The sequence below is a fragment of the Mizuhopecten yessoensis genome, unplaced genomic scaffold (assembly GCF_002113885.1).
Source record: "Mizuhopecten yessoensis strain PY_sf001 unplaced genomic scaffold, ASM211388v2 scaffold1313, whole genome shotgun sequence".
In the NCBI taxonomy this organism is placed as follows: domain Eukaryota; kingdom Metazoa; phylum Mollusca; class Bivalvia; order Pectinida; family Pectinidae; genus Mizuhopecten; species Mizuhopecten yessoensis.
In genome coordinates this window covers 1,123,726-1,146,451 of record NW_018403984.1, presented here as the reverse complement: position 1 = coordinate 1,146,451, position 22,726 = coordinate 1,123,726, and the positions used below count along the sequence as shown (strand labels likewise).

Sequence of the window (22,726 nt, the reverse complement as noted above, 5' to 3'; positions counted from 1 at the left end):
GCTTGAGCATGAGAACGGTTTCATGAATACGGGCCCAGGATATTTTTGAGCCAATTTGATGTCCAATATGGCCACTATGGCAGTTGTCTTTTAAATCTGTTTCGACTTTGACTCAAAAACTGCGAACTGATTTTTCTGAAGTAAACTGGAAATGATTTGTGAAGAGTCCTGACTTTTTTTAATTATTATTTTGGAGCCGATTTGAAAAGATCCATTAGGGCTTCCGTGGCAGACATCTTGTGGGTCACCGATCCTTTTAATGACCATCAAAGGTCAAGGTCACGTTACTATCAGTGATATATCGCAGATGACTTTGTATTACATTGACAAAACTTGTTCCATGTAGATGTTTTACGGGAGAATCTGGTTGATATTTATTTATATCGCAAGGTTTGAGCTCAAATCCAAGACAATTACGATTCTGTCCTGTCACAATTTTCAGCTGTACTGGGTATATTAAGACATACGATGAATATGTTTTTGTAAAGTTGAAAGAAGACCATAAACAAAAGATTAATTCCTGTGCATTGCTTTTATTGAATCATGATTATAAACAATATCCACACGCTAACAGCAACGTCCACATGTAACACATGTATCTTACATTACAAGGTACCTATCATCATAGACTCACGTTTCACAAGGAGAAAATAACTGTCTAATTCTTTTCTAAAAAACAAAAAAATCCTGAATTCACATTTTTTATTTCTGGAATTCATTTCACAGATATTGCTTTCATCTGATGAAAAAATACAGTGAATCAAGTGCTCAGATTAGCAAATTTGAGGGCCATACAAATGGTTTTGCTTAAATGTGTAGAAAAATAGTCTCTTGCAGATGGTGAGTGTTTGCTTTAATATGGATATTTGATTAAAAGTTATGTAGTGCTGATCGCTATCTCACAACATCAAGCAGTTCCAAAACACAGGACACCACAATCTTCACTTCTATGTACAAGCACAAGAATCTTAAACTGTCACACCTATGTACAGCTCACTCTTCACCACGTTGTGTCTCATGTATGACTGTACTGCTGCTCCAAGGCTTCTAAAAGACATCACCTTTTTATGAGAGTTCCAATGATGTTTCGTCCTTTCTGCCATGTTGCAGCATGAACTTAAACTTCCAAAAGGATCTCTGAACCTTACTTGTATTCAATATCAAGAGAGTGAAATTTGTGAACTTTAACAAAGATTATATAAACCAGTAGTTATGGCATTTTAACAAAAGCATGTTTTGTAAACTTTTCTGTTTTGCAGATGACAACCTGCTAAACTGCAATTGCAGATTTAAGCTACATTATTGTTCTGTAAATTTTTCATTCTGCAGATGACAACCGGCTTACTGCAAGTGTAGTCTTAATTTGTTTGTACAATATATTCCTGCAATATTTTTCAGATGTCTTCTGTCTTGCAGGCGACAGTATTAAACTGTACTTCAAATACAAATGAATGAATTTAATGCAGAAATCCTGAAAAATTTGATCCGTATTTTTGTACATAAGACGCAGTTGATAAAGACTAGTGAATACAGTCCCACTGAGAGAGCTCATAGTGTATCAGTACGACACCAGAAACTGTCACATTGACTGTTCTATATTAACTCACGAATGGGTGTGTCTTTCAATTGCCTGATGAAATATAATGAATTTTACATGATTAGTGCTATGATCAGAGAATGTAGTCAAGTTCATATCTGATATAATGGTTCTTGGCGTCATTGGGGACACGTGGGTAGGCAGGGATCATACCGTCCTGAGCACCAATATACACAGTGTTATACACTTTCCAGTACACGTCGCGGACTTTTCTTGCAGGATGGAACAGTCCCTGTAATGACAAGAAGCTTTCAAATAACCATTGGTGAAGGTTAACATTTATTGTATTAATCAACATCTATCAAGTATATTAAAAACTTGAAAAAAACCCACCTCAAAATCAAATTAATGAAATAGTGAGATCAATTCGGAGATCTATTTGATAAAAACAGTTGAAATACCTTTTCTTATCTGTATGATTACCAATGATTGATTTAAACATTGCCTTATTTTAAAATAGGATAAGAACATTGTTAGCATTTATCTTTTAGCAATAATTTGCATTCTGTTTCACCTATCCTTAAATGTTTCACCTATCCTTATGCATTTCCTTGCAAAGAAATCACTACTATTTATTCATCATTAAACCTTTACTCACTTTAGCAGCTTTCGAACAAATCACTACCATTCAAACACATTCACAAAGGTCACATATAGCAATCTTAACTACACCAAATGCCACTTACCTGCATTGTGTATTGTAAAACTTTTGATGGACCCAGACCCACTCTCATTCCCTCGATAGTCCCCATAAAAGCTTGGACAACGTGAGGAGATGTTTCAAAGATGTTGGGCCATGCGTAATTGAGTAAGTGTGTGAGAGCATCCTCGCAGCCAAAGCCGTACACCCCCAGAGCCATGTGTTGTATAGCGGCCATTGATGTTTGTCTGTGCACCAGATCTCTGTAATAAACAACAATACAAGTGTAAACATCAGTAACTACTCCTGCACTTTTTTGGCTCACAACATCGAAGGTCATATGTGTAGATGGACCTATTACTCCTATGAATGAAACTTTAACTAATTTTCAAGGTTTCATTAAATAATACTTTGGTAAAAATTCAATATGAGTATGTGTATGCTTGTATTTCTCGATAGCCAGATTTTAGCTCCTTTTAACAAAGAAACAATCTTATATGGATCTATTTTATGTGTTGAATTTAAAAGTTTCAATTTACTCCATGTCACTTTTCTGCACCTGTTCCATAAACCTTATCTTCTCCAGGGATTTCCACAAATACAAATCTCTTAATGTGTATGAAATCAAACTTTTTCTGCACACTTATGAAAATAATAGATAACAGGATGATTCCTTAATAATCGTATTACCTTAATACTGCATGCAAAATAGGGTGAAATTACATTTACAACTGATTTGCACGTATGATGTTAAAAGATACAATTACCTGGTAATTCAGATTTTTTAATTTTTGATTTGTTGATCAGATACATTTATTTTTCAAACAAGGCGTGCATGCACTTGAGTATAGCTGTTTTCACAAAAGCTGGTAATTCTGCATATTAAGGCAGAAACAGACAATTTAATTCTATATAGTGTGCCTTACCGATCCATCATGGCATCCTCCAGTAGGGGAGCTATAGAGTATATGTAATCCTTGCCCATCTCTCCAATGTACTCAAACATGAAGGACAAAGATTTGAGGACACCGTTCTGTACGTTTAATTCTGGGACTCTGTACTCATTCATCAGGGCTGGTAGCACTGTGAAGGGAGAACAAGTCTCGGCCACTATGGCAATGGCAACCGTCGTACACACACGGTTCTGACGCTCCTGTACTTTGAGGTTGTTCAACAGAGTAGCCAGCACATCATGGGGACTGTAAAAAAAAACTTTCTTCATCACACAAAAAAGATTAAAACTTTCTTCAAATGTTTAGTGTATAATTACATTTATAACAAAGCTGATTATTAGTTTCTTTGGGTTCTGTTTATCAATGAACAGCAAAGAGCACCAGTTTCTGCAAAAATATCAAGTTTTAATTATAAGTGACCATTACTTTTTATTTTACTAAACACACCAGGTGAATATTATTTATTTGTTCAATTATGTGCACATTGCTTGCTTAAATGTATAAAAGTGACTGTAAGCCTTTGTTTTTCGTTTTCACAATTATAACCATTACTATTACATGTAACCATATGTTGTAAAGCGCTTTGAGTAATTTTACAAATTTTACAGGGCGCTATATAAATGTTGTATATTATTATTATTATAATGTATTACAATTAGATTGAACAGTGACATTTTTTATTATCACAAGCATTATGACACATATACAAATCGTCGTTAAATCAATTGATTTTGACTATTGCAGATATAAACCAGACATACATACCCAATGGCTTTTGCAATGTAACCAAATGTGTTGACAGTTGCTCTTCTGATGGCTTTCTTGTGAGCCTTCAGTAACTCCAGGAGTTCAAAGCATATCCTCATCCACTCACGGGCTGACACATACTCTGCCCCACGGTCGGCAATACGACCAACTAAGTCTATACAGTTCTCCTGCACTTTTTCGTGTCTGTTTTTGAGGATTGGTGTTAATCGGGGTAGCAGATCCTTGATAGGAGGGGTCATCTTGGTCATTCCGATGACGTTGACAATTCCCTTCAGAGCTCCCAGGATACTACCCAACACCTCAGGGTATTCTTCTCCCAGATACTCATATAACACAACTCCAAGATGGCCCATCAATCGCTCCTACAATATATTATGCATGACAGTTCTTAACAAATATTCATATTCAATGTTGATACAACCCGTGTAATAAATAAACCTAAACATTAATTATCATTTGTAAAAGGTAACAAATCAACTCCTGCATGTTAACATAAAATGTTGTTGTCCATTTGCAACAGATATGCAACACTTCGCCTATGAAATCAAAATGTTCAAAACTGAACAATGCAGTTTATCCTCTTAAATAAAGTTTCACTGCATCAAAAACAACTTCCTATTTACAATCTCTGACAATGTAAACACCCTTTGAATCATGTTACCACTCAAGGCAAATGGGTTTTTTTTCAGTTCTTTATTACCCTATCATGTGATTTTCATATCGAATACTTGCCTCTTGACACGTTTTCATTACGATGGCTATGCGTGAGATGAGGTCAGCAGCCTGTTGTCGCACCTTTGCTGACTTATTGTTGAGACGCCACAAGATTGTACCACAGATCTGAGGAAGGTAGGGTTTCACACGCTTGCCAAGGGAGTTCACCACTGTACCGAAGCCATTCAGCATTACTACGTCCTGAAAACGTACAAATAAGATTTGGGGGGTTAATAACCTTTATTCATTCCAATACAATTACAGACAATATTTCAACAAAAAATATATAAAAGAATACACATCAATGTCACCATTATACATATATTGTAATGTTCTAAAACTGCTAAAAAGGTGAATATTTTTGCAACTGAAAATTTATCAAATACATTCATTGGTATAATGCTTTTATGAATGTTAATTTTAAAAACATTCATTGGTATAATGCTTTTATGAATGTTAATTTTTAAATACATTCATTGGTATAATGTTTTATGAATGTCTATTTAACAGGAATTCATTGGTATAATGCTTTTATGAATGTTAATTTTTAAATAGTGTATCTTGTTGAACAGGGAATTATTTAACAAGAATACATTAAAGTGCCAAATGACATATGCCCAACATCCAAAAATATTCACTTGTAACACTGAATTATAATTGTTTCCAGATACATGTATGGATAATTAAGAAACATATTTCCCTCTCTCTTATATATTTTTACAATACATGAGTTTTATAGCAGACTTTTTCCAAAAATCTACACACGATTCTATTACACTTTCAGGAATTTTACCAATTCCTTTTTACAAACATTTCTGAAAGATATCAACAAGTTATAAAATCACACAACTAACTTGTCATTATTTATAACACAAAGACAAAAACAGTTCAAACTTCATAGATTTCCAGAGTGAAATATACAGCATACAATTAGGAACTTACTTGCTTGTTCATGCAGCTAATGCAACCTCACTGTCACTTTGTAGCAAATTGACACATGCATAAAATAGTGACAAATCTGAAATATTGTTCTCATAAAAAACATTCAGCTGTCAGCAGTTCACAAGTTTTTATAATGCTATGAAAAAATTATTGCTAAAATCTGAAATGCAAAAACGTTCCCCCCTAATTTAAGGGGTCCTAAAAGTTATTTTTTGGAAGTTAATCAATTTTAAATGATGTCAAAAAGGGTTTTCCCCGTTTTTCTTACAAATTCGTTTTCCAAATTCCATTTCTTTTGCAATTGCTTTGCTACAAAATAGGCTTTTGAATCTTATAACTTTAAATTTCTGGGGTTATGCCTAGGTGTCCTAACTGTTAAACTTAAGACCAAATATGTAATCCTATACAACCTTTCCAAATATATATATTTTCAACATTTATTTAAGAATATTGACAATTTCCTGAAAGTGGATCTCTTTTCATTCTTACGTTTTGTCTTATTTCACATACATCTCTAATTGTGAAAAATAAAAATAAAACTTTACACAGTGTTGCCCAGAGATATAAAATATTAAACAATTATTTTAGAAATTGTTAACATGTCTGATAAAATTTGCTCAAAATGTCTGGAATCAAACCCCTACCTATCAACACACCTGGATTCACATGCTATGAAATATCCTGGACCCCATGGCCAATAGGGCTGGTTGCATTCTAAATACGGAATAACACTTTTTTTTTTTATAGCCTCCAACAAGGGGTTGTGGCAATACAAGATTTCATCAATACCAAATTATACTACTTAATTGCAGCCTGCTTTTTATAAGGGTTGTTCCATAATTCATTGTGTAGAGAGGTGGGAGGCAAGTGTATTACTAGTAATAAATTATGGGCAGTGGGGTTATAACCAGATTTGCCTACGTTCCTTATATTAAATCACTTTTAAGATTTTATGGGTGGCGGGGTCTCTGAAAAAGTGCCTGCAACCCCTCCCTACGGTTAATTCTGGAACAGCCCTAGCCTTTTTCTATCATGTATAGCAGACCCAGCAGTATCGTTTGGCATACATTCTGGTAAGTATCGGGACACGTGGACGCACCTCAGTGGTCTGTTCCTGGAAGGCATACAGAATTCCATCAATAAGCTGCTCTTCCAACCGTGAGTCGATGTCAGCTGCTCCAAGATTTCCCATGATCTTCTCTATGGTCTCCATCACCATCTTACGATACTGTTCTGCCTCGTCTTTCAAGTCATCCACCACACGCCCGATGATCTCGGCGGCTCCAACCTTGTTGGCTATTTCAACTGTTGTATCTACCAGCTTGAAAACAAAACGGACCATTTGACATCACTTTTCAAATATTATCAACCTGAACCATCCTTTTTAGTATAAAATAATCATTCATACAAAAATTGTGTTTTGAATAGTTTTATAAACAAACGAAAATTAACTTGATTATAATAATTGAATATATCAACATACCATGAACCCCACTTAAATTCTGAAAAAACTCTGGGGAAAAGTAGATTCCCAATAATTGTCTTTTTGTCAACTTTATTGAAGAAATTCAAATTCATACTTGTCTGTAGTTTCGTCTGTCAAGTGCCATCCTCTGATTCCAGAAGTGTTTGAAGAATGGGGGCAGGATCTCCTCCTTGATATACTGGGGTTCCACACCATCTGTGGCACAACACTGTTTCACCACCTTCAACACGATTTTCTTCATTTCCTCATCGGGTGACTGGAATTCTCGGATCAAGATCAACATCACTTCACGGGTGTAGTAGTTGGCATACTCTGCGTCCATTAGGGGAATCAGATAACCAATGGCCTTGAGGAAAGCTGCCAGACCCTACAAATACATATATAATCGTCATAATGGATATCTTGTTAATTTAAAAGGTTTGGTTTGTTTGTGTTTTTCGTCCTATTAACAGCTATGGTCATTTAAAGATGTGCCAGGTTTTGGTGGTAGAGGAAAGCCGGAGTTCCCGGAAAAATACCACTGACCGATAGCCAGTACTTGGCCACTGCCCCACGTAGGTCTTAAACCTGTGACCCAGTGGTGGAGGACTAGTGGTAGCAGACTGTCAGAAACCTTAACCACCGCTGCCCCTGCTTAACGGAGTCATCTGAATTATTTGCTACATTAAATGGAAGATAAGTTAGCCATTGATTGTATATCAATTTTCAAAATATAACTTTATGAAATTTGCAGGAATTTTCAACAGGTTCCACATTAAAATTCTCAGCATATTTCACCTTGAAATTTTATGTACTGTAAAAAATATACCATCTCTCTACATTCATGCTGGCCTATGAACTTTAATTAACACCCACAAATTGACCATTCAATCTTTATTTATCACTATTAGCCATAATATTACATTTTAAAGCAATGTTTCCTATATCTGGTTAAAACTATAATATTATAACAACTGACCACCAAGTTTTCCTGTGTTTTATTTAAAAGACTTAAACTGTATGTTTATATCTTAGAGACTGACCCATCAGGTAACAGACTAATTTACCTTTCCTCTGTGTTGTCGGATACCCTTCCAGAGGGGTTTGAGGACACTGTCAAAGGACTCAATGCCATAGGGAGTGGCTGCTTCGGCCAAAGCAGCTAGCGCCAAGGCTGTGATAGTTCGTACCTTTTGTTGTTCATCAACCAGACCTATAATGCAGTCAGAAATCTTAATACACCAGAAATATTTAAAATATGATCATTGTCATAGGGATCACCAAAGAACCCATTAACAGCTTTAACTACAGATAGGTTTACAGCAAAGACAAACAAGATACAAAGCCATGAACAATTCTTAAAAACATACAAAACTTTAAGTTAAGTTTAAAGAAATTCAATTATACGATAAAGAAATTCAGTTAGAGACAAACTAGAACATATCATGACAACAAAATGACTAGTGGCATTATTATTGTTACTTTTTATAAAAAAAAAATATGAGATCTACTCGTGAAATAACTGGACTCACCATGTTCAATGATTTCCACCAAGTTTTTGAGATGGGGCAGAATGGCACAACCCATAAGGATTGCGATCTGCTGTACAATCTTGATGCCTGTATGCCTAGCCTGCCAGCTCTTCTTGCTCTTACACACAGCTTTAAGGAAGGGGAGTAGGGAGGGGATGCCCAGGGCAGAGGCAACCACGGCGAAGGCTCGCGCTGTTGTGTTACGCACATACTCGTCCATGTTGTCTATATCTGGTCTCATGGTTGAGATCATGGTTGCAAGACCTGCCGCCTAAAAACGACAAAGTACACTCACAATCAAACTACTGTAACCATTTCATGTTGTCATAGCAGAGCCTAGGAATGGAGTAGTGACTATTTTAAGACTTGGGCTTTTGACATCGTAATTTGGTAGAAGAAATTTTCTCTGTACTTTTCCATATATATATTGGAGTGGGGGGACATGAGGCACAGCACTTATTGATAATATATGAGTGGTCGGGTTTTGAGTTAAAATCAATTATATAGTGGGGCCAAAGAAAAAACGATCATGGGGATCCAAAAAAAGTGCCCCCCCTTCCTCCCCATTAATCATTTCTGGAATCGTCCTTTGTAAATTATGTCTTGCATTGAGCTCAAGTTCAAATTGCAGAATTATTATGTTATAATTCAAACTTCAGAAAAATACAGGTTCAAAAGTTTTCAATTACTTCCGATTTCAGCTTTCACTTTATTTTGTCCTACCTTGGCTAAGTTAGAAATGATTTCTCTGCCTTCCACTCGAGCATAGTAATCCTCATCAATGAGTAGGGGTTCAATGACGACCAGGATTTTGTGGACATACGGCCGTACCAAATCATCCAGTTTGTACAAGATGCGGTCAATGACCTTGACCAACAAATGTCGCTCCTGATCCTCTAGTGTGGGCGACATCAGGAGAGGTAAGATCTGATTGAACAGGGGTCCTGCCCCAAACTCGCGAGCCTTGTCAGTGACTTGTCTCAAGGCAGCCTGCAAAGAATAGAAATTTGATGCATCTCGTAAATTAAACACTGCATACATCTTCTATTTCATGTCGTCTTTTTTGCATTGAGGTGAAAAGTTAATAATTCACTGATGATTTTTTCCCAGATTATCACATACGAGTTATTTTTTTATTTCCCATAGCACATTTCTCAAATAAAACCTTCGTTCAGCATTATAATCTAATCATTATAATCTTTCAACAGTTATACAATTATTTCTTTCATAAATATGTGAAAATTGATAACTTTCAACAAGAGACCAGAAACTGGCAACATGAAGATTGAGAAGTATAAAGCTTCTATATTGTTTGTCTAGTAATACCATTAAAAGGATGCAATCTGTCTTGATCTTAGATGATTCCAAGACACTACTTTACCTTTCTCATTGGAGGAGTACCATTCTTAATTTTCAAAAGGAGCTTCATAATTTTCCTTTCTTTCTGTTCTTCTGGAGAGAGTGTTTCCTCATCAACTTCAACCTGAAGAGAGAAATCAAATTACTGTGTAATTAGCCAGTTTTTATCCACCGCATCAACACACATCAAACAGAAATTTTCATTCTAGAATCCAACCTTAGGTATTTCTTTTCTTACAAAATTATGTTGAATTTCCCCACCCCTAGAGTATATTTCTGTTTTTCTTCTTCAATACTTTTAGTGTTTGACTCATTGTCAAAATGCTGCAACAGAATCAGCAAGTCAAACGAGAAGAAAAATAGCAATCAGATAAGTACAATAACCCTTCTAATGATAAAAAGTCTAATCTCGAGCATGGCTACTACAAGTGATTATATCTAAACACTGCTTGTGGGTGGAGTTACTCTGCGCTAATGCTAGCTTCTTCCAAAGACTTGGCTCCTGACAGTTCTTTCTCTAGAGAAAGCAAGACAATATTTATTTATCATTTAAATTAAAAAGTCTGGATAAAAACTTTAGAGATTCTAATGTTTGAATGGCATCAGTACCAGATGATGACCATTTAAGATTTATCTAAAGACAAATTTTGGGTCACAAAATGCTCTTTTTTTGAAAAGTTATTTGAAGCAATCAAAACATCTGACAATGTTTCTGTATAACTTACCAGTAATTTGTCGAAATACTGCATGTCATCAGGTTTCATCATTGGGAGGTTTCCCTTTGGCTGCATATCCACCACCTGGACACCCTTACTATCTGGGGTCTGCATTCTGAATCCCTGTGGGGTTCCCGCCATGGGAGTTGGTGTGGCAATCAGTTTCCGTGCAGGGGTCCTGATCGGGATGTAACCCGCAGGTGGTTGTAACACCTAATGATCGTCAAGTAATACAATTTTAGATTTCTTTAAATGTTATTATTAAGTATGCTCCAGTATAAGAACACAATATGATTTTAAACTCACAAACTATATTCAGTATCTTCACTTTTCAAAACCCTTGAATAGTTTCTACACAATACTATTTTTTTTTTTTTCTGTTGACAACTGAATGAGAAATTTACAACAATATCTTCTTCATCATTGTGCTTAAGTCAGTTTTTAAAAAATTTAAAATGCAATTGTTTAAGGAAAAGACATAATATTTCTGTTATGAGAAGACCAAAACAAGAAATATTTTGTGTTTCTGGTAACCCTAACCATCCTGATTTTTATGCCTACCCTAAACTTTATTTATAAGACAACTTTCAAAGAAGCAGTGTTAAAGTCAAGATCACTCTCCTATATAAAAGTACTTGTTAAGATATGACTTGTTAATACCTACCTACCCTAAATTTTCCAACATGTTACAAGAAACGTATATTTTTTGTCTGGCCTAATATATAAAAACAATGACATCTGCAAATGTTATATCACCTTGTAACCTGTTGGGAACATGGTGTCCAGTTCATCATCAGACAAAGGCCTGTTCCTCTCATCTATCTCTTTCTGCCAGGTGTAGGCCTGAAGCTGTTCCGGTGTCATGGACATCAGATGCCCCGGTGTAGGGGTGGCCATTGCCATTGCCTTCTGTCCTGTGGGTGTCTTCCCTGTGGGAGTGAAACCACTTGGTGTTGATCCTCCAGGCGTCCCTCCCCCAGGAGTGAAGGCAACTGGAGTTGAGCCCCCTGGCGTATGTCCTGCAGGTGTCATACTTGGGGTCATGTTCCCTGGTGTCATGTTACCAGCGGGTGTAGCCCCAGGGGTCTCGTCCCAACGTGACCTTCTTTTGCTAGCCCCTGGTGTCGGGGTATCCTGTATCAGATCCCCACCTCTGTCAGTTTTGGGGGTCTCAGCCCAACCACTCCCATGTCCCGGTGTTTCTGCAACCAAATCAAAAAAGAATGCATAACTAATTCCCTTAAAAAGAACCATTATTTATTCTCAAAATGTTTCCTATGTGAAATTACAGTCCTAGATGAAATTACAAGCTTCTTTCTCCAAAATATAAATCACAATTTACTCAAATATTTCCCTTTCAAAACTAAAGCCAAAGAAATTCTGTTGTATACTGGGAAATGTTCGCTACAGTTAACTTTCGCTTTTTTGCCCTCTAAAATGTTGTCAAATTTATCATGACAGCAAATATTACGTAATATTAGTACACAACATACAATATACAGTAATTACATGTTAAGGGCAAATAAACACTGGGCAAACATGGATTTCCTCAATAAAAGTTGAATATTTAACTGGGAAAAAGGCTCCTGATATACAGCAATTCTCCCGATGACCATAGAGAGGTAACAAATTATATCTAAATACGGCAAAGTATTATGAACAAAAGACTGAAAGTGGGAGAAAGATTTTAATCTCTGTAGATGTGCCCTGGACAAAGTTACACATTGACTGGGTGCAATCTCTGCTCCTGTCCAATAGTACTTGGGACTAATCAAATTGTATTTCACCTCTTTTATCTTTTAATACACTGACCTCTTTTCATAACTTTTATAACAGAAAAGAAGCAATGACTTACCCCTTTCTGTGCGAGGAGTTTCGTCCCATCTGTTTTTCCGTGAGCTGGGTGTTGCCTGGTGCCCTGGGGTACTGTCTCCCCGCCCTGGGGTAACAGCACCAGGAGTAGCATGTCCAGGTGTAGCATCCCACATTCTTGTACTCTGTCCTGGAGTGGCACCAGGCGTGTCTGCCCCCTTGGCACGGCCTGGGGTCTCATCCCAGCGACTGTTTGATGGGGTTGTTGCCTCCTCCTTGTCCCATGTACTCTTGGATTTCTTGGCTGGTGTATCATCTGAAGCTTGATCCCATCGCCGTTTCTTCTTTTCCTGTGGCGCTGCCTGCTGTACTTTGGCTCCACTGTCACCACTGGATCCATTCTGTACTCGCAGCTCACCTGACTTAGCCTTCTCCACCATCTGCTGGTGAAGCCGTTTCTGCAGGAAAAACAAGAAAAGATTATTGTCAATGTATGTCCAAAAACCACATTCAAATTCCATCATACCAAAGTCATCAGTTACATTAGAAAAAAACAAACAAGTGAGCACCTATCCATTGATACAGTCAGTATAACATTGTTTACAGAAGATATGGTGGGACAGTAGGAAAAGTTTAATGACAAAACATCATTATACTGTGTGGGAGATATATACCAAATGATTGACGTTAGGGAATAGGTTGTGATTTTCATATTAGTTTGGATTTCTCAATCAATATTTGATAAAACATTTTGACTGTGCAGAAGCTTAACCAAATATTCATTTTCTGAATTAACAAATAATATGCATAGTAGCAAATTCAAAACTTAACAATCAGAAAAGTGATATACAATATGAATTATTGTAATTACAGTATTTTTTTGGATGTTAAATTTTTCATGGGATTTTTTTTAAAAATCAAACTGATTGCCATTGTACAAGTTTACAATGTAGCAACACTCCAACTCACTGCCACTAACAATTTACCTTTTCATTGTCTAAAAGTTGTGAGGCTCTAACTTTGGCGTAGGTGTAGGCATTAACGTCTGGGGTTTCTCCTCCTGTAAATATAAAGCAGACAGGTCACGACACATGCCGTGACACGATTACAAAATATTAGTGATGTCAAATCATTTGTTCTCTATTTATTCAGTGTAATTGAAATTCATTGCAGTGAAACAAGATCCTGATGTTTGTGGAATTCGATTAGACTGTAAAGAACAATAGAATTCTTTAATTTACATTTCCCATACCAATTCTCTGGTCTTCCACTCTTGAACAACAGGATAATGTTTTATATTTTTGTCTGAAGAATATTCATTTGTCTGAGATTGTTATAGATGTCCAAAATACTGTAAACTATTTTAGCCTTTAAAAGGTTAGCATTTTTTTTTAAAAATCTGAGGCCAAAACAAAAAAATAGTCTGTTTAAGGTTACATGGGCCAAAAAAACAAGGGTAGGTAGGTCGCTTTTTTTTTGCTTTTTTTCTGGTATATTTTTGTGTACCGTGTGGTCATGTGATTATGACCCTACTATTGTATGTAAAACAAAGAATTACATAAACAAGATTCATTTGGAGGCAAATTATGCTCCATATGCTGTAATTTAGCACCAACACAGAGCTAGAAGCCATTTTGAAGCCATTTTGAAAGGCAAGGAACCTTCTAAAATTCGAAAATCAGTGGGTTTTTTTTGGGGGTGGGGGGTGTTTGTTTGTTTTTCATCAAAAAGTTTTGGGTCAGGGGTAAAAAGCTAGGGGTGGTCTGAACCCTAAACAGACATATTTATTTTTTGGCCTGATAGATCTGAAATATGAATTTGATAATGATATTTTTTTTTAAAGACTTCAATTATCTTTTTCTTTACAATTCCATGTTTAACAAGAAATTTCAACTAACTTCAGTTTAAAACTTACAGATTGGTTCAACATCAGAATTAACAGGACAATGCTGATTGAAGATCTTCAGACAAAAACTCACTGTGACACTTTGTGTACCTGACTCATCAAATGTGTCATCAACCTTAATTAATATACGTACGCATCCATCTTCATGGGTATGACCAAGGTCTTGTCCCTCATCATCACTTGCCTAAAATTAGTCTGCATATTAAATGTAATTCTACACAACCCAGAGAAAAAAAGAAAACACAATGCATGGTTATACAGACCTAGTTTTAGAAGTATTGAACCTCTGAAAGGAAACTGGGTTCCATGTGTGGTAAACAACTTTTGTTTCAAAGACCTAGTGCATTGGCCATCCTAAATCCATCAATTATCATAGCATGCAGATTTATATTTATGCCAAGGAATTGATTCTTGATATTTCAACTTCTATACATATGTAATGTACCAGCGTAAATATTTTGAAATATTTCCTGGATTTTCAGGTGTAATCTTTTCAGTTATTTATAAAGTTAATTGTTTTCAGACTTGAAATAATTACATGAACTATATGTTAATCTAGGAGGTGTGAAACCTCAAGTTGTTGTCTTGCTCTGCTGAAATCTCTCCAAACGAATTCTGGGTGCTAGAAAGGAAAGATAATTCTTATTAGCATCGGGTTGACTTGATTTCTTCACAACACTAATCAATATCCGATACATGTTTTGAAATATTGTTGTCCCCTTCTTAAACAAGCAAAGCATTCATTCCACTAGGCATATGCAGTATATAACATACTAACATTTAAAAGCATATTTAAAGTTTACCAAAATCCAACAATTTATATTTCCATGGTTCCTGTTTGTGTTCCCTAAACTGATGTCTCCGGCTGATTTATCAAAAATCATATTCATGTTTGTCTTTTCCTTTACTTAAGAATAATTCCTCTTTGTTGTACCTTTGTATTGAATGCCAGAAGCAGAGTCTAATTCTCTGTCTTCTTTTTCTTGTCAACACGCCTTTAACCTGCTGTATTTTTCTCACTTTAAAACCATTGGTTAAAAACCAAACTACGAAAAAGGAGGAAGGACAGTAATGAAACCTTTAATAATCGTCATCTGAATAAAATAGAAGCAATTTTAACAAAACGGCCTTAAATCAGCTTAATGACCAATGTCTGCATCACTGTGTAAGTTGTGATCATTCTGACATCTAATTGTTTTATTATTTTTTTTCTTTTTCGTACAACCTAAAACAACAAATGAGAAATATATTATTACAAGTGCATTAAAAAATGCAAATTGGAACCAAGTAATGGCTCCGAGTTAATGCTAAATATGGTTATCGCGTAACAAAATGTATATATGTACTTGATAACACACTTTGCATTCACACATCTCCAGTAATAATTTGTCTCTGTGTTCTTGTGCAGTCAAACCAATTCAACAGGTAATATCCGCAAAGAATGATAAAACCCCTCCCGTAGGTCAGAAAGACAACAAGACAGCTGAACAATATTTTCGTTTGAACTGCAATTTTTTCTAATAAAATTGTTTGTTAAATAACAATTATTTAACTAGTATTAGAAAACTATTTTATATATTGATCCATTGTACAAAAATGTGTTCAAATGTCTTGCTGTCTGGCAAATAATGTAGTAAGGTAAACTATCAATGTTAAAAATGATTAAGTATGAAGCAATGATACTAACCGTTTGCAAAAGGGTCATATCGCTCTGGGGAGATGATTCGAGACTGAAGGTGGGGTCGATAGTTGCCTCCTTTGTCTGAAACTCTTTGTGGGCGTCTATCTGCCAAAGGATCATAGTCCTGAAAGTACAGAAAAACACAAAATCAGGAATCAGAATCAGGCAATAAAATCAATTTATCTGCTTTAAAGAAAGTCACAAGGACCTTTATTGAAGCTCGTTAAATTAACTCATATTTACAAGATAATTCCTGTCTATATTCATTTATGAACCAAACATGAAGTGCATACAACAACAATATATATCACTTTCATATCAAGACATATGTCTATTTATCAAGATGTGGGCTGACTTGATACATGTATGTTTGAAAGATATTTCTAGTAATACATACATGCATATTATTTTTATTTCCAATTTGATAGTACTTCAGATTAATACCCAAGTTATTAAACAAAATTAAATTTCATGGTTTCCATGACACATTAACATTTATACTACATGTACATTTGGTTGCTAATGCACAGTAGCTTAGTAACATATAAGTCGTCTAATGATGTCAATAAAAATGACATCTTTTTGTCATGTTAGCGACAAACAAATTGCACTGTTTCTAGTTTAATGTCTATTTTTTTCTTTTACTAGAAAACATGAAAAACTTGACCTGCAGAAATTGACCAAAAATACATAACATGTTAAACTGTGCTATAAATCCTATCTTGAGCCACTGGCCGGATATGCCTAATAGAATACTTAACATAAAGCAATAGTTCTTAACAGTTGCTTTTTTAACAACACATTTTGCCATACTTACTTTGTCATTCAGTGTGTCGTTAAGCAAGTTGAGAGGGGCTGTATATGTTGATCTCGACTTCCCTGGAACAACTGCATCTTCAATATCTTCCTACAATAGAGAAAAATAAAATAACTACATAAGCATTCTTCCTTTGCATAAGGTTTTCTTGGCATTATTGAACTTATCAAATGATTAGGGGGAGATGTGTATCTAAAAAGTGTACTTTCTGTTACAACAAGAATTCAACAGCAGTTGATGTGTCCCCAGACCCCACTGGGACCCATGCTGTTTTACAGATTTTGGTCAAAATGGAACTAGGACAGGTAATTATTATTTAAGTATATGCAGTAAGTTTTTTAAATTAAATGAAAATCAAATAATTCCCCCAAGGGTCATTGCTCTGAAATCACAAGTAATGTGCTCAAATCATTGATCCCTTGCATTGACATGAGCATGGTACTTAGCTAGCTATGTTTAAGCTAGGTACTATCAACATGTACATTTATAATGTCTGCCTTCATGGTACTTCATTATATTCATTTAAATTAGGAACTGAATTGAGCACAAAATTGGAATTTGAGCGGGAAAACAGTTTTATCAATATTGCATCCTGCAGTCTGTTTAAGAAAAGTGTTTCAAAGTATAGACATAGTTTTCCTACAAGATGCATCAATTTTTATCTATAACAACAAGTTATCAAGTATAATACCAAAATGTTTCCTGTTAGTACCAAAACATCACAGATTAAAGTTCTGAAATGTTCTGGTACCAAAGTAAGTTGATAAACAATTAATTAGCTTGCTCACATCAGGTTCCTCATTAGCTGCAATTGATAAATCATATCCAGCAAATTTGTGTTTGTCTGTCGTATAGATGTAATCATCTTGTGCAAGCTCTCCTAAACCCAATCTGGATTCTTCATCATCTTCTGCTGGGGGTTGATTGGCAGCTGTCAAATTTTTTGTTTTATTTTGTAAATTTCGTACTTGTTCTTCAATTTCTGCAAAAACAAAATAAAGAAAATGTTACATATATACAAAGTAAGTAAAATTTGAGGACTAGCTGCATGGATTGTTTGTTGTTCTTCTTGTGTGTCGATGCAACTAGTCTCAGACTTAATGGACAGTAAAATAGTTACTATCTTTAATGGACATTTATAACCCTCATACTGTAATATAAATATTTATAAAGTTCTTATCACTTCAGTAAAATTGTTCTGTTTTATGCAAAACCTTCACAAGTCCAAAGCCTTTAAGGGCTAACTACTCTAGTAGGTAAGAGAATTAACTAGGTTTTTCTGGAGTCTGCTGAAATCTAACTAAAACTGAGGACTAGTGGTAGTTTCTAACTGTTTACCTGCATATTTTTATAGATTACTCAAACTAGGCGATTTCAACTGCTAGAAGATGTCAAATATACTACTTGGGATCAACATCAAATCCTCCCACCCCTCCACAGGGTAGAATTTGATACCCAGTCAGTTTGACACTTGTGTAACAGAAGGTGGAACAAGAGATCCCAGAGGGATCTTGGCGCCCACCTTTGTACCATCTTCATTAGTTCTTTGTCAGTTCGATCTTTTCTCTTCTTTCCTCTAATCGGTTTGATCGAGTCATGTTAACAGTAAATGCACCTTGAGGTAACTTTTGATCTAAACTTAATACTGATGTGTATGAAAGCTAACCTTCAAAGTGAGTTTGTCATTTCACATATTTACTAGTACAATACTTAATGTGAAAGAAATAGAATCGATCATTGCAATATGAGAAAGATCTGTTTAGTTCTTCTTTTAATGCATTTTGTTTTTATAATCAGTCTCAAAATATAACATACACAACGAGGGATCAAGGGGAACCTACATTTAAAATTTGAGAAAGATCCCTCCTGTACTTTCGAGAAATAGCGATAACAAACTTTCACTATCAAAATCCAAGATGGCTGCCTGTCAGCCATGTTGTTTATCCGATCAGTCTCTAAAATTGCCCTGCACAGCTACGACCAAGGGGAACCTACATATAAAATTTAAGAAAGATTCCTCTAGTTCTTCCGGAGAAATAGCGGTAACAATTCCACACTATCAAAATCCAAGATGGCTACCTGTCGGCCATGTTGTTTATCCGATCAGTCTCAAAAGTTGCCCTGCACAGCTAAGGACCAAGGGGAACCTACATATAAAATTTGAGAAAGATCCCTCTGGTACTTCTTGAGAAATAGCGATAACAAACTTTCACTATCAAAATCCAAGATGGCTGCCTGTCGGCCATGTTGTTTATCCGATCAGTCTCAAAAGTTGCCCTGCACAGCTAAGGACCAAGGGGAACCTACATATAAAATTTGAGAAAGATCCCTCTGGTACTTCTTGAGAAATAGCGATAACAAACTTTCACTATCAAAATCCAAGATGGCTGCCTGTCGGCCATGTTGTTTATCCGATCAGTCTCAAAAGTTGCCCTGCACAGCTAAGGACCAAGGGGAACCTACATATAAAATTTGAGAAAGATCCCTCTGGTACTTCTTGAGAAATAGCGATAACAAACTTTCACTATCAAAATCCAAGATGGCTGCCTGTCGGCCATGTTGTTTATCCGATCAGTCTCAAAAGTTGCCCTGCACAGCTAAGGACCAAGGGGAACCTACATATAAAATTTGAGAAAGATCCCTCTGGTACTTCTTGAGAAATAGCGATAACAAACTTTCACTATCAAAATCCAAGATGGCTGCCTGTCGGCCATGTTGTTTATCCGATCAGTCTCAAAAGTTGCCCTGCACAGCTAAGGACCAAGGGGAACCTACATATAAAATTTGAGAAAGATCCCTCTGGTACTTCTTGAGAAATAGCGATAACAAACTTTCACTATCAAAATCCAAGATGGCTGCCTGTCGGCCATGTTGTTTATCCGATCAGTCTCAAAAGTTGCCCTGCACAGCTAAGGACCAAGGGGAACCTGCATATAAAATTTGAGAAAGATCCCTCAGGTACTTCTTGAGAAATACCAATAACAAGAATTGTTTACGAACGGACGACGGACAACGGATGCAGGGTGATTTGAATAGCCCACCATCAGATGATGGTGGGCTAAAAATGCACATTCTGATTAGGGTTCGAACCCGGGACCCTATTAACTCTAGAAGGATGCTCTACCAATTGAGCTACATTGTCGCCCTAGTCCAGTTCTGCTACATTTGTTTAAAATGTTTTAGTACTTCCTAAAAGTTGCTTTGATATAATATATATTTGGCACTTGCTGTGACTTGGGCTAATGTTTCAACTATGTACTATTTTTTGTCGGGCTACTGATTTTATATTGAGAAATACATCACCATTTTCCGTTTTTCACAAAATAGTAAAATATAAACAGCCTAAACACACTTTTTTGAATTTTTGTCAAATACTGATGCCACTCAGAACAGTTCCTAGAGCAATTGTTACAGGTAAATTCAGCCCCCGGACACCGCTTGTGTACTACGATGTCACGGCTGAATGCATTTCCGATGAATGGCAAGGTCAGAATATTGGAACTATTTTTTACAAAACGGTCACCTGTCAACACAACGACCTCGTCCGATAACAAAATATCCAATTATCCAATTAGCACTATATTGTCTATTTCCGAGGGGGGCTCTGTGGAGAATAATAGGGTAAGTTAGGGGGAGAAAAGTTTTTTTTTAATTGGATTGGATTACAAAAATGAAATTATTTGCAGTGTTAGCGTTTTATAGTACCATAAATTTGCAGGTATAGTGCGCAGGTACGTTTTTGGGGTCAGATTTGAAAAATAAAAAATGAAAATTAAATGATTCTCTTTTTTCGGAAAAAAAATCCTAAAAATAAACGGTATCAAACAGGAAAAGTAGCATCAAAGGTAGCTTGGTGTTTATAACGCCGATTAATTAACGATTGATTGATTGGAGTCAACAAGCCCATGAAGGTCTCCCTCCATACCGCTTGATGAATCCTGCAGAAAACATACGAAGAAAGTGTAGCTAATTCCGATGCCAGAGAATCGCCGATCAACTTATGTTTCGACATCTCATAATTACGAAAATGTAGTGTTTCAATTATAGGCTCCGTTCCATGTAAGTTCTGGTTTGTTTTTTTACCAAACTGCTATGCCTTACCGTTAGTGTGCCTTTTTCCCCGGCTCACTGTCATGTTGACGTGATCGATAACCTCGTGAATTATTTCAATATTATGAGGCATCATAAAAATAGTGTATTCTGCTCTTATTTATTTTCTTCCGAGTAAATTTGAAGGGGATGTGTTGAATGTCCACGCTTCTAGTATAAACATAATTTTTATAATCCCTTTACGGTCAAATCAGTCTGTAGTTCTAACAGTGCAGTGGGGCTTCACGCCACGACACATGTTGAGGAGTGAAAACAACACGGTCCCTCGATCGCGACTGCAAGTAATTTCAATTAATTTGCAGTAGAGCTATTGTTAACCGGTAATCACTGATAGAGTGTTAGCTAATTACTGCATCGGAGCTAGTGTTTGTCGCCAAATCGGCAGTCATGACCACTGATAACTGATTTTAATCATTTAAGAGAAGGTCAAAATTACGTTGCCAAAACATTTCATTCTTTGTTGTTATTTTAATCTTCAATCTTATCATATATGACCGACAACTCAAAATAGAACTATTTGAAGGGAGGTAATCCAATATGGTGGACCAGAAACTCGAGAACGATAACCCAAGAATGACTTGTTCCTGCATATAGTGCGCACCCCCTTTTTGACATGACAATAGTTACCCAAAAAAGTGTGCACTATACGCGCAAAATTACGGTTATAAAACATAAAACATTTTCTTCATTTCAATAATTCATTTCCTGTCTAAGATACATAGGATACATTAGAATGCATATAATGGGATGGATAAGTGAAAATTAAAGGGGTGAGGTCTTTCTTGGGGGGGGGGGGGGGGGGGGGGGGGGGGACTGGTCCGTGATTGCGCGCCATCACACGCACTTGTTGGGAACAATAATTAAAATTTGGCGAAACTGAATCAAGACCCAGAGCTAGCCCTGTCATCTGAGTCGCAGTGATTGAGCAGGTCACATGGGCTTGTTAATGTTGTTTAGCTGATCAATGAGTAAGGTACGTTTTAAGTGAGATCTCTCATTACACTACGTTAGGGAGATCATCTCCATAACGTAGTGTAATGAGAGATCTGATTTTAATTAGATTGGTTTTAAGTGTGATTTATTTTTGTAGTCAATGATGACCATGCTACAGTCATATTCCAAAAACCTATATTTTTGTCTACAAGAGCTTTTGTGTTTCTTCATTTAACATGTAAAATTATAACAAACCAAAAATGCCATTGTCACTGCTGCAGAAGAGTGTAGCATATATGCCTCTTGATTAACTATCAGAAATGATTGCTTCAGACGTACATACCACGTTCTAAAACGTTTTTACTATGTACGTTGATGCATGGATTGGATCTTGGAAAAAATAGCTGACAAATCATTAGAAAATGTTCCGACATTGAATCGTCCATAAGAACCATGTGGTTGGTATGATCCTTACAAATAACATTTTATACAAATTGTTGCGTTGTTGTCATGATTTAACTTACATTTCAAGCTTATGATCCATATGTAAACATATACGTACCTTCCCTTGTTGTGGCTTGCGTCGCCATTTTGCAATTTAACTATATATCCCATAATATCACTCACGACGTTTACCGGAAATATATTTTATGGTTTATTTTAGACAAACATAAAATTTACCATCAATTAATAATACATCTTACTACTTATAATCTTTTTAGAAGGTAAACTAACAATTGATCGACAGGAAAGTTTCATCAAGAAAATGTACACCATTCCG

General features: G+C 36.0%; 1 protein-coding gene across 3 annotated transcripts; it reads right to left on the bottom strand.

Annotated features, from left to right (window-relative positions):
- Nucleotides 1-513: 513 nt before the first annotated feature.
- Nucleotides 514-22,588, bottom strand: LOC110459526 (splicing factor 3B subunit 1-like). Of its 3 annotated transcripts, XM_021511835.1 has the most exons (19): nucleotides 22,508-22,588; nucleotides 17,691-17,884; nucleotides 16,903-16,992; nucleotides 16,092-16,209; nucleotides 13,485-13,558; nucleotides 12,542-12,956; nucleotides 11,443-11,888; nucleotides 10,696-10,899; nucleotides 9,993-10,094; nucleotides 9,335-9,601; nucleotides 8,612-8,882; nucleotides 8,147-8,292; nucleotides 7,195-7,467; nucleotides 6,714-6,935; nucleotides 4,691-4,873; nucleotides 3,956-4,320; nucleotides 3,164-3,436; nucleotides 2,284-2,500; nucleotides 514-1,829 (listed from the first exon to the last, which is right to left on the bottom strand). In XM_021511835.1, the coding sequence occupies exons 1-19, from the start codon at nucleotides 22,533-22,535 to the stop codon at nucleotides 1,671-1,673; spliced, it is 4,047 nt and encodes a 1,348-aa protein (XP_021367510.1). In that variant the 5' UTR covers nucleotides 22,536-22,588; the 3' UTR covers nucleotides 514-1,670. The 3 variants fall into 3 exon arrangements, with proteins under 3 accessions (XP_021367510.1, XP_021367526.1, XP_021367519.1); XM_021511851.1 differs by lacking the exons at nucleotides 16,092-16,209; nucleotides 16,903-16,992; nucleotides 17,691-17,884; nucleotides 22,508-22,588 and adding exons at nucleotides 14,538-14,588; nucleotides 14,943-15,878 and having other exon boundaries at nucleotides 1,516-1,829; XM_021511844.1 differs by lacking the exons at nucleotides 16,092-16,209; nucleotides 16,903-16,992; nucleotides 17,691-17,884; nucleotides 22,508-22,588 and adding an exon at nucleotides 14,538-15,878 and having other exon boundaries at nucleotides 1,516-1,829.
- Nucleotides 22,589-22,726: the final 138 nt, after the last annotated feature.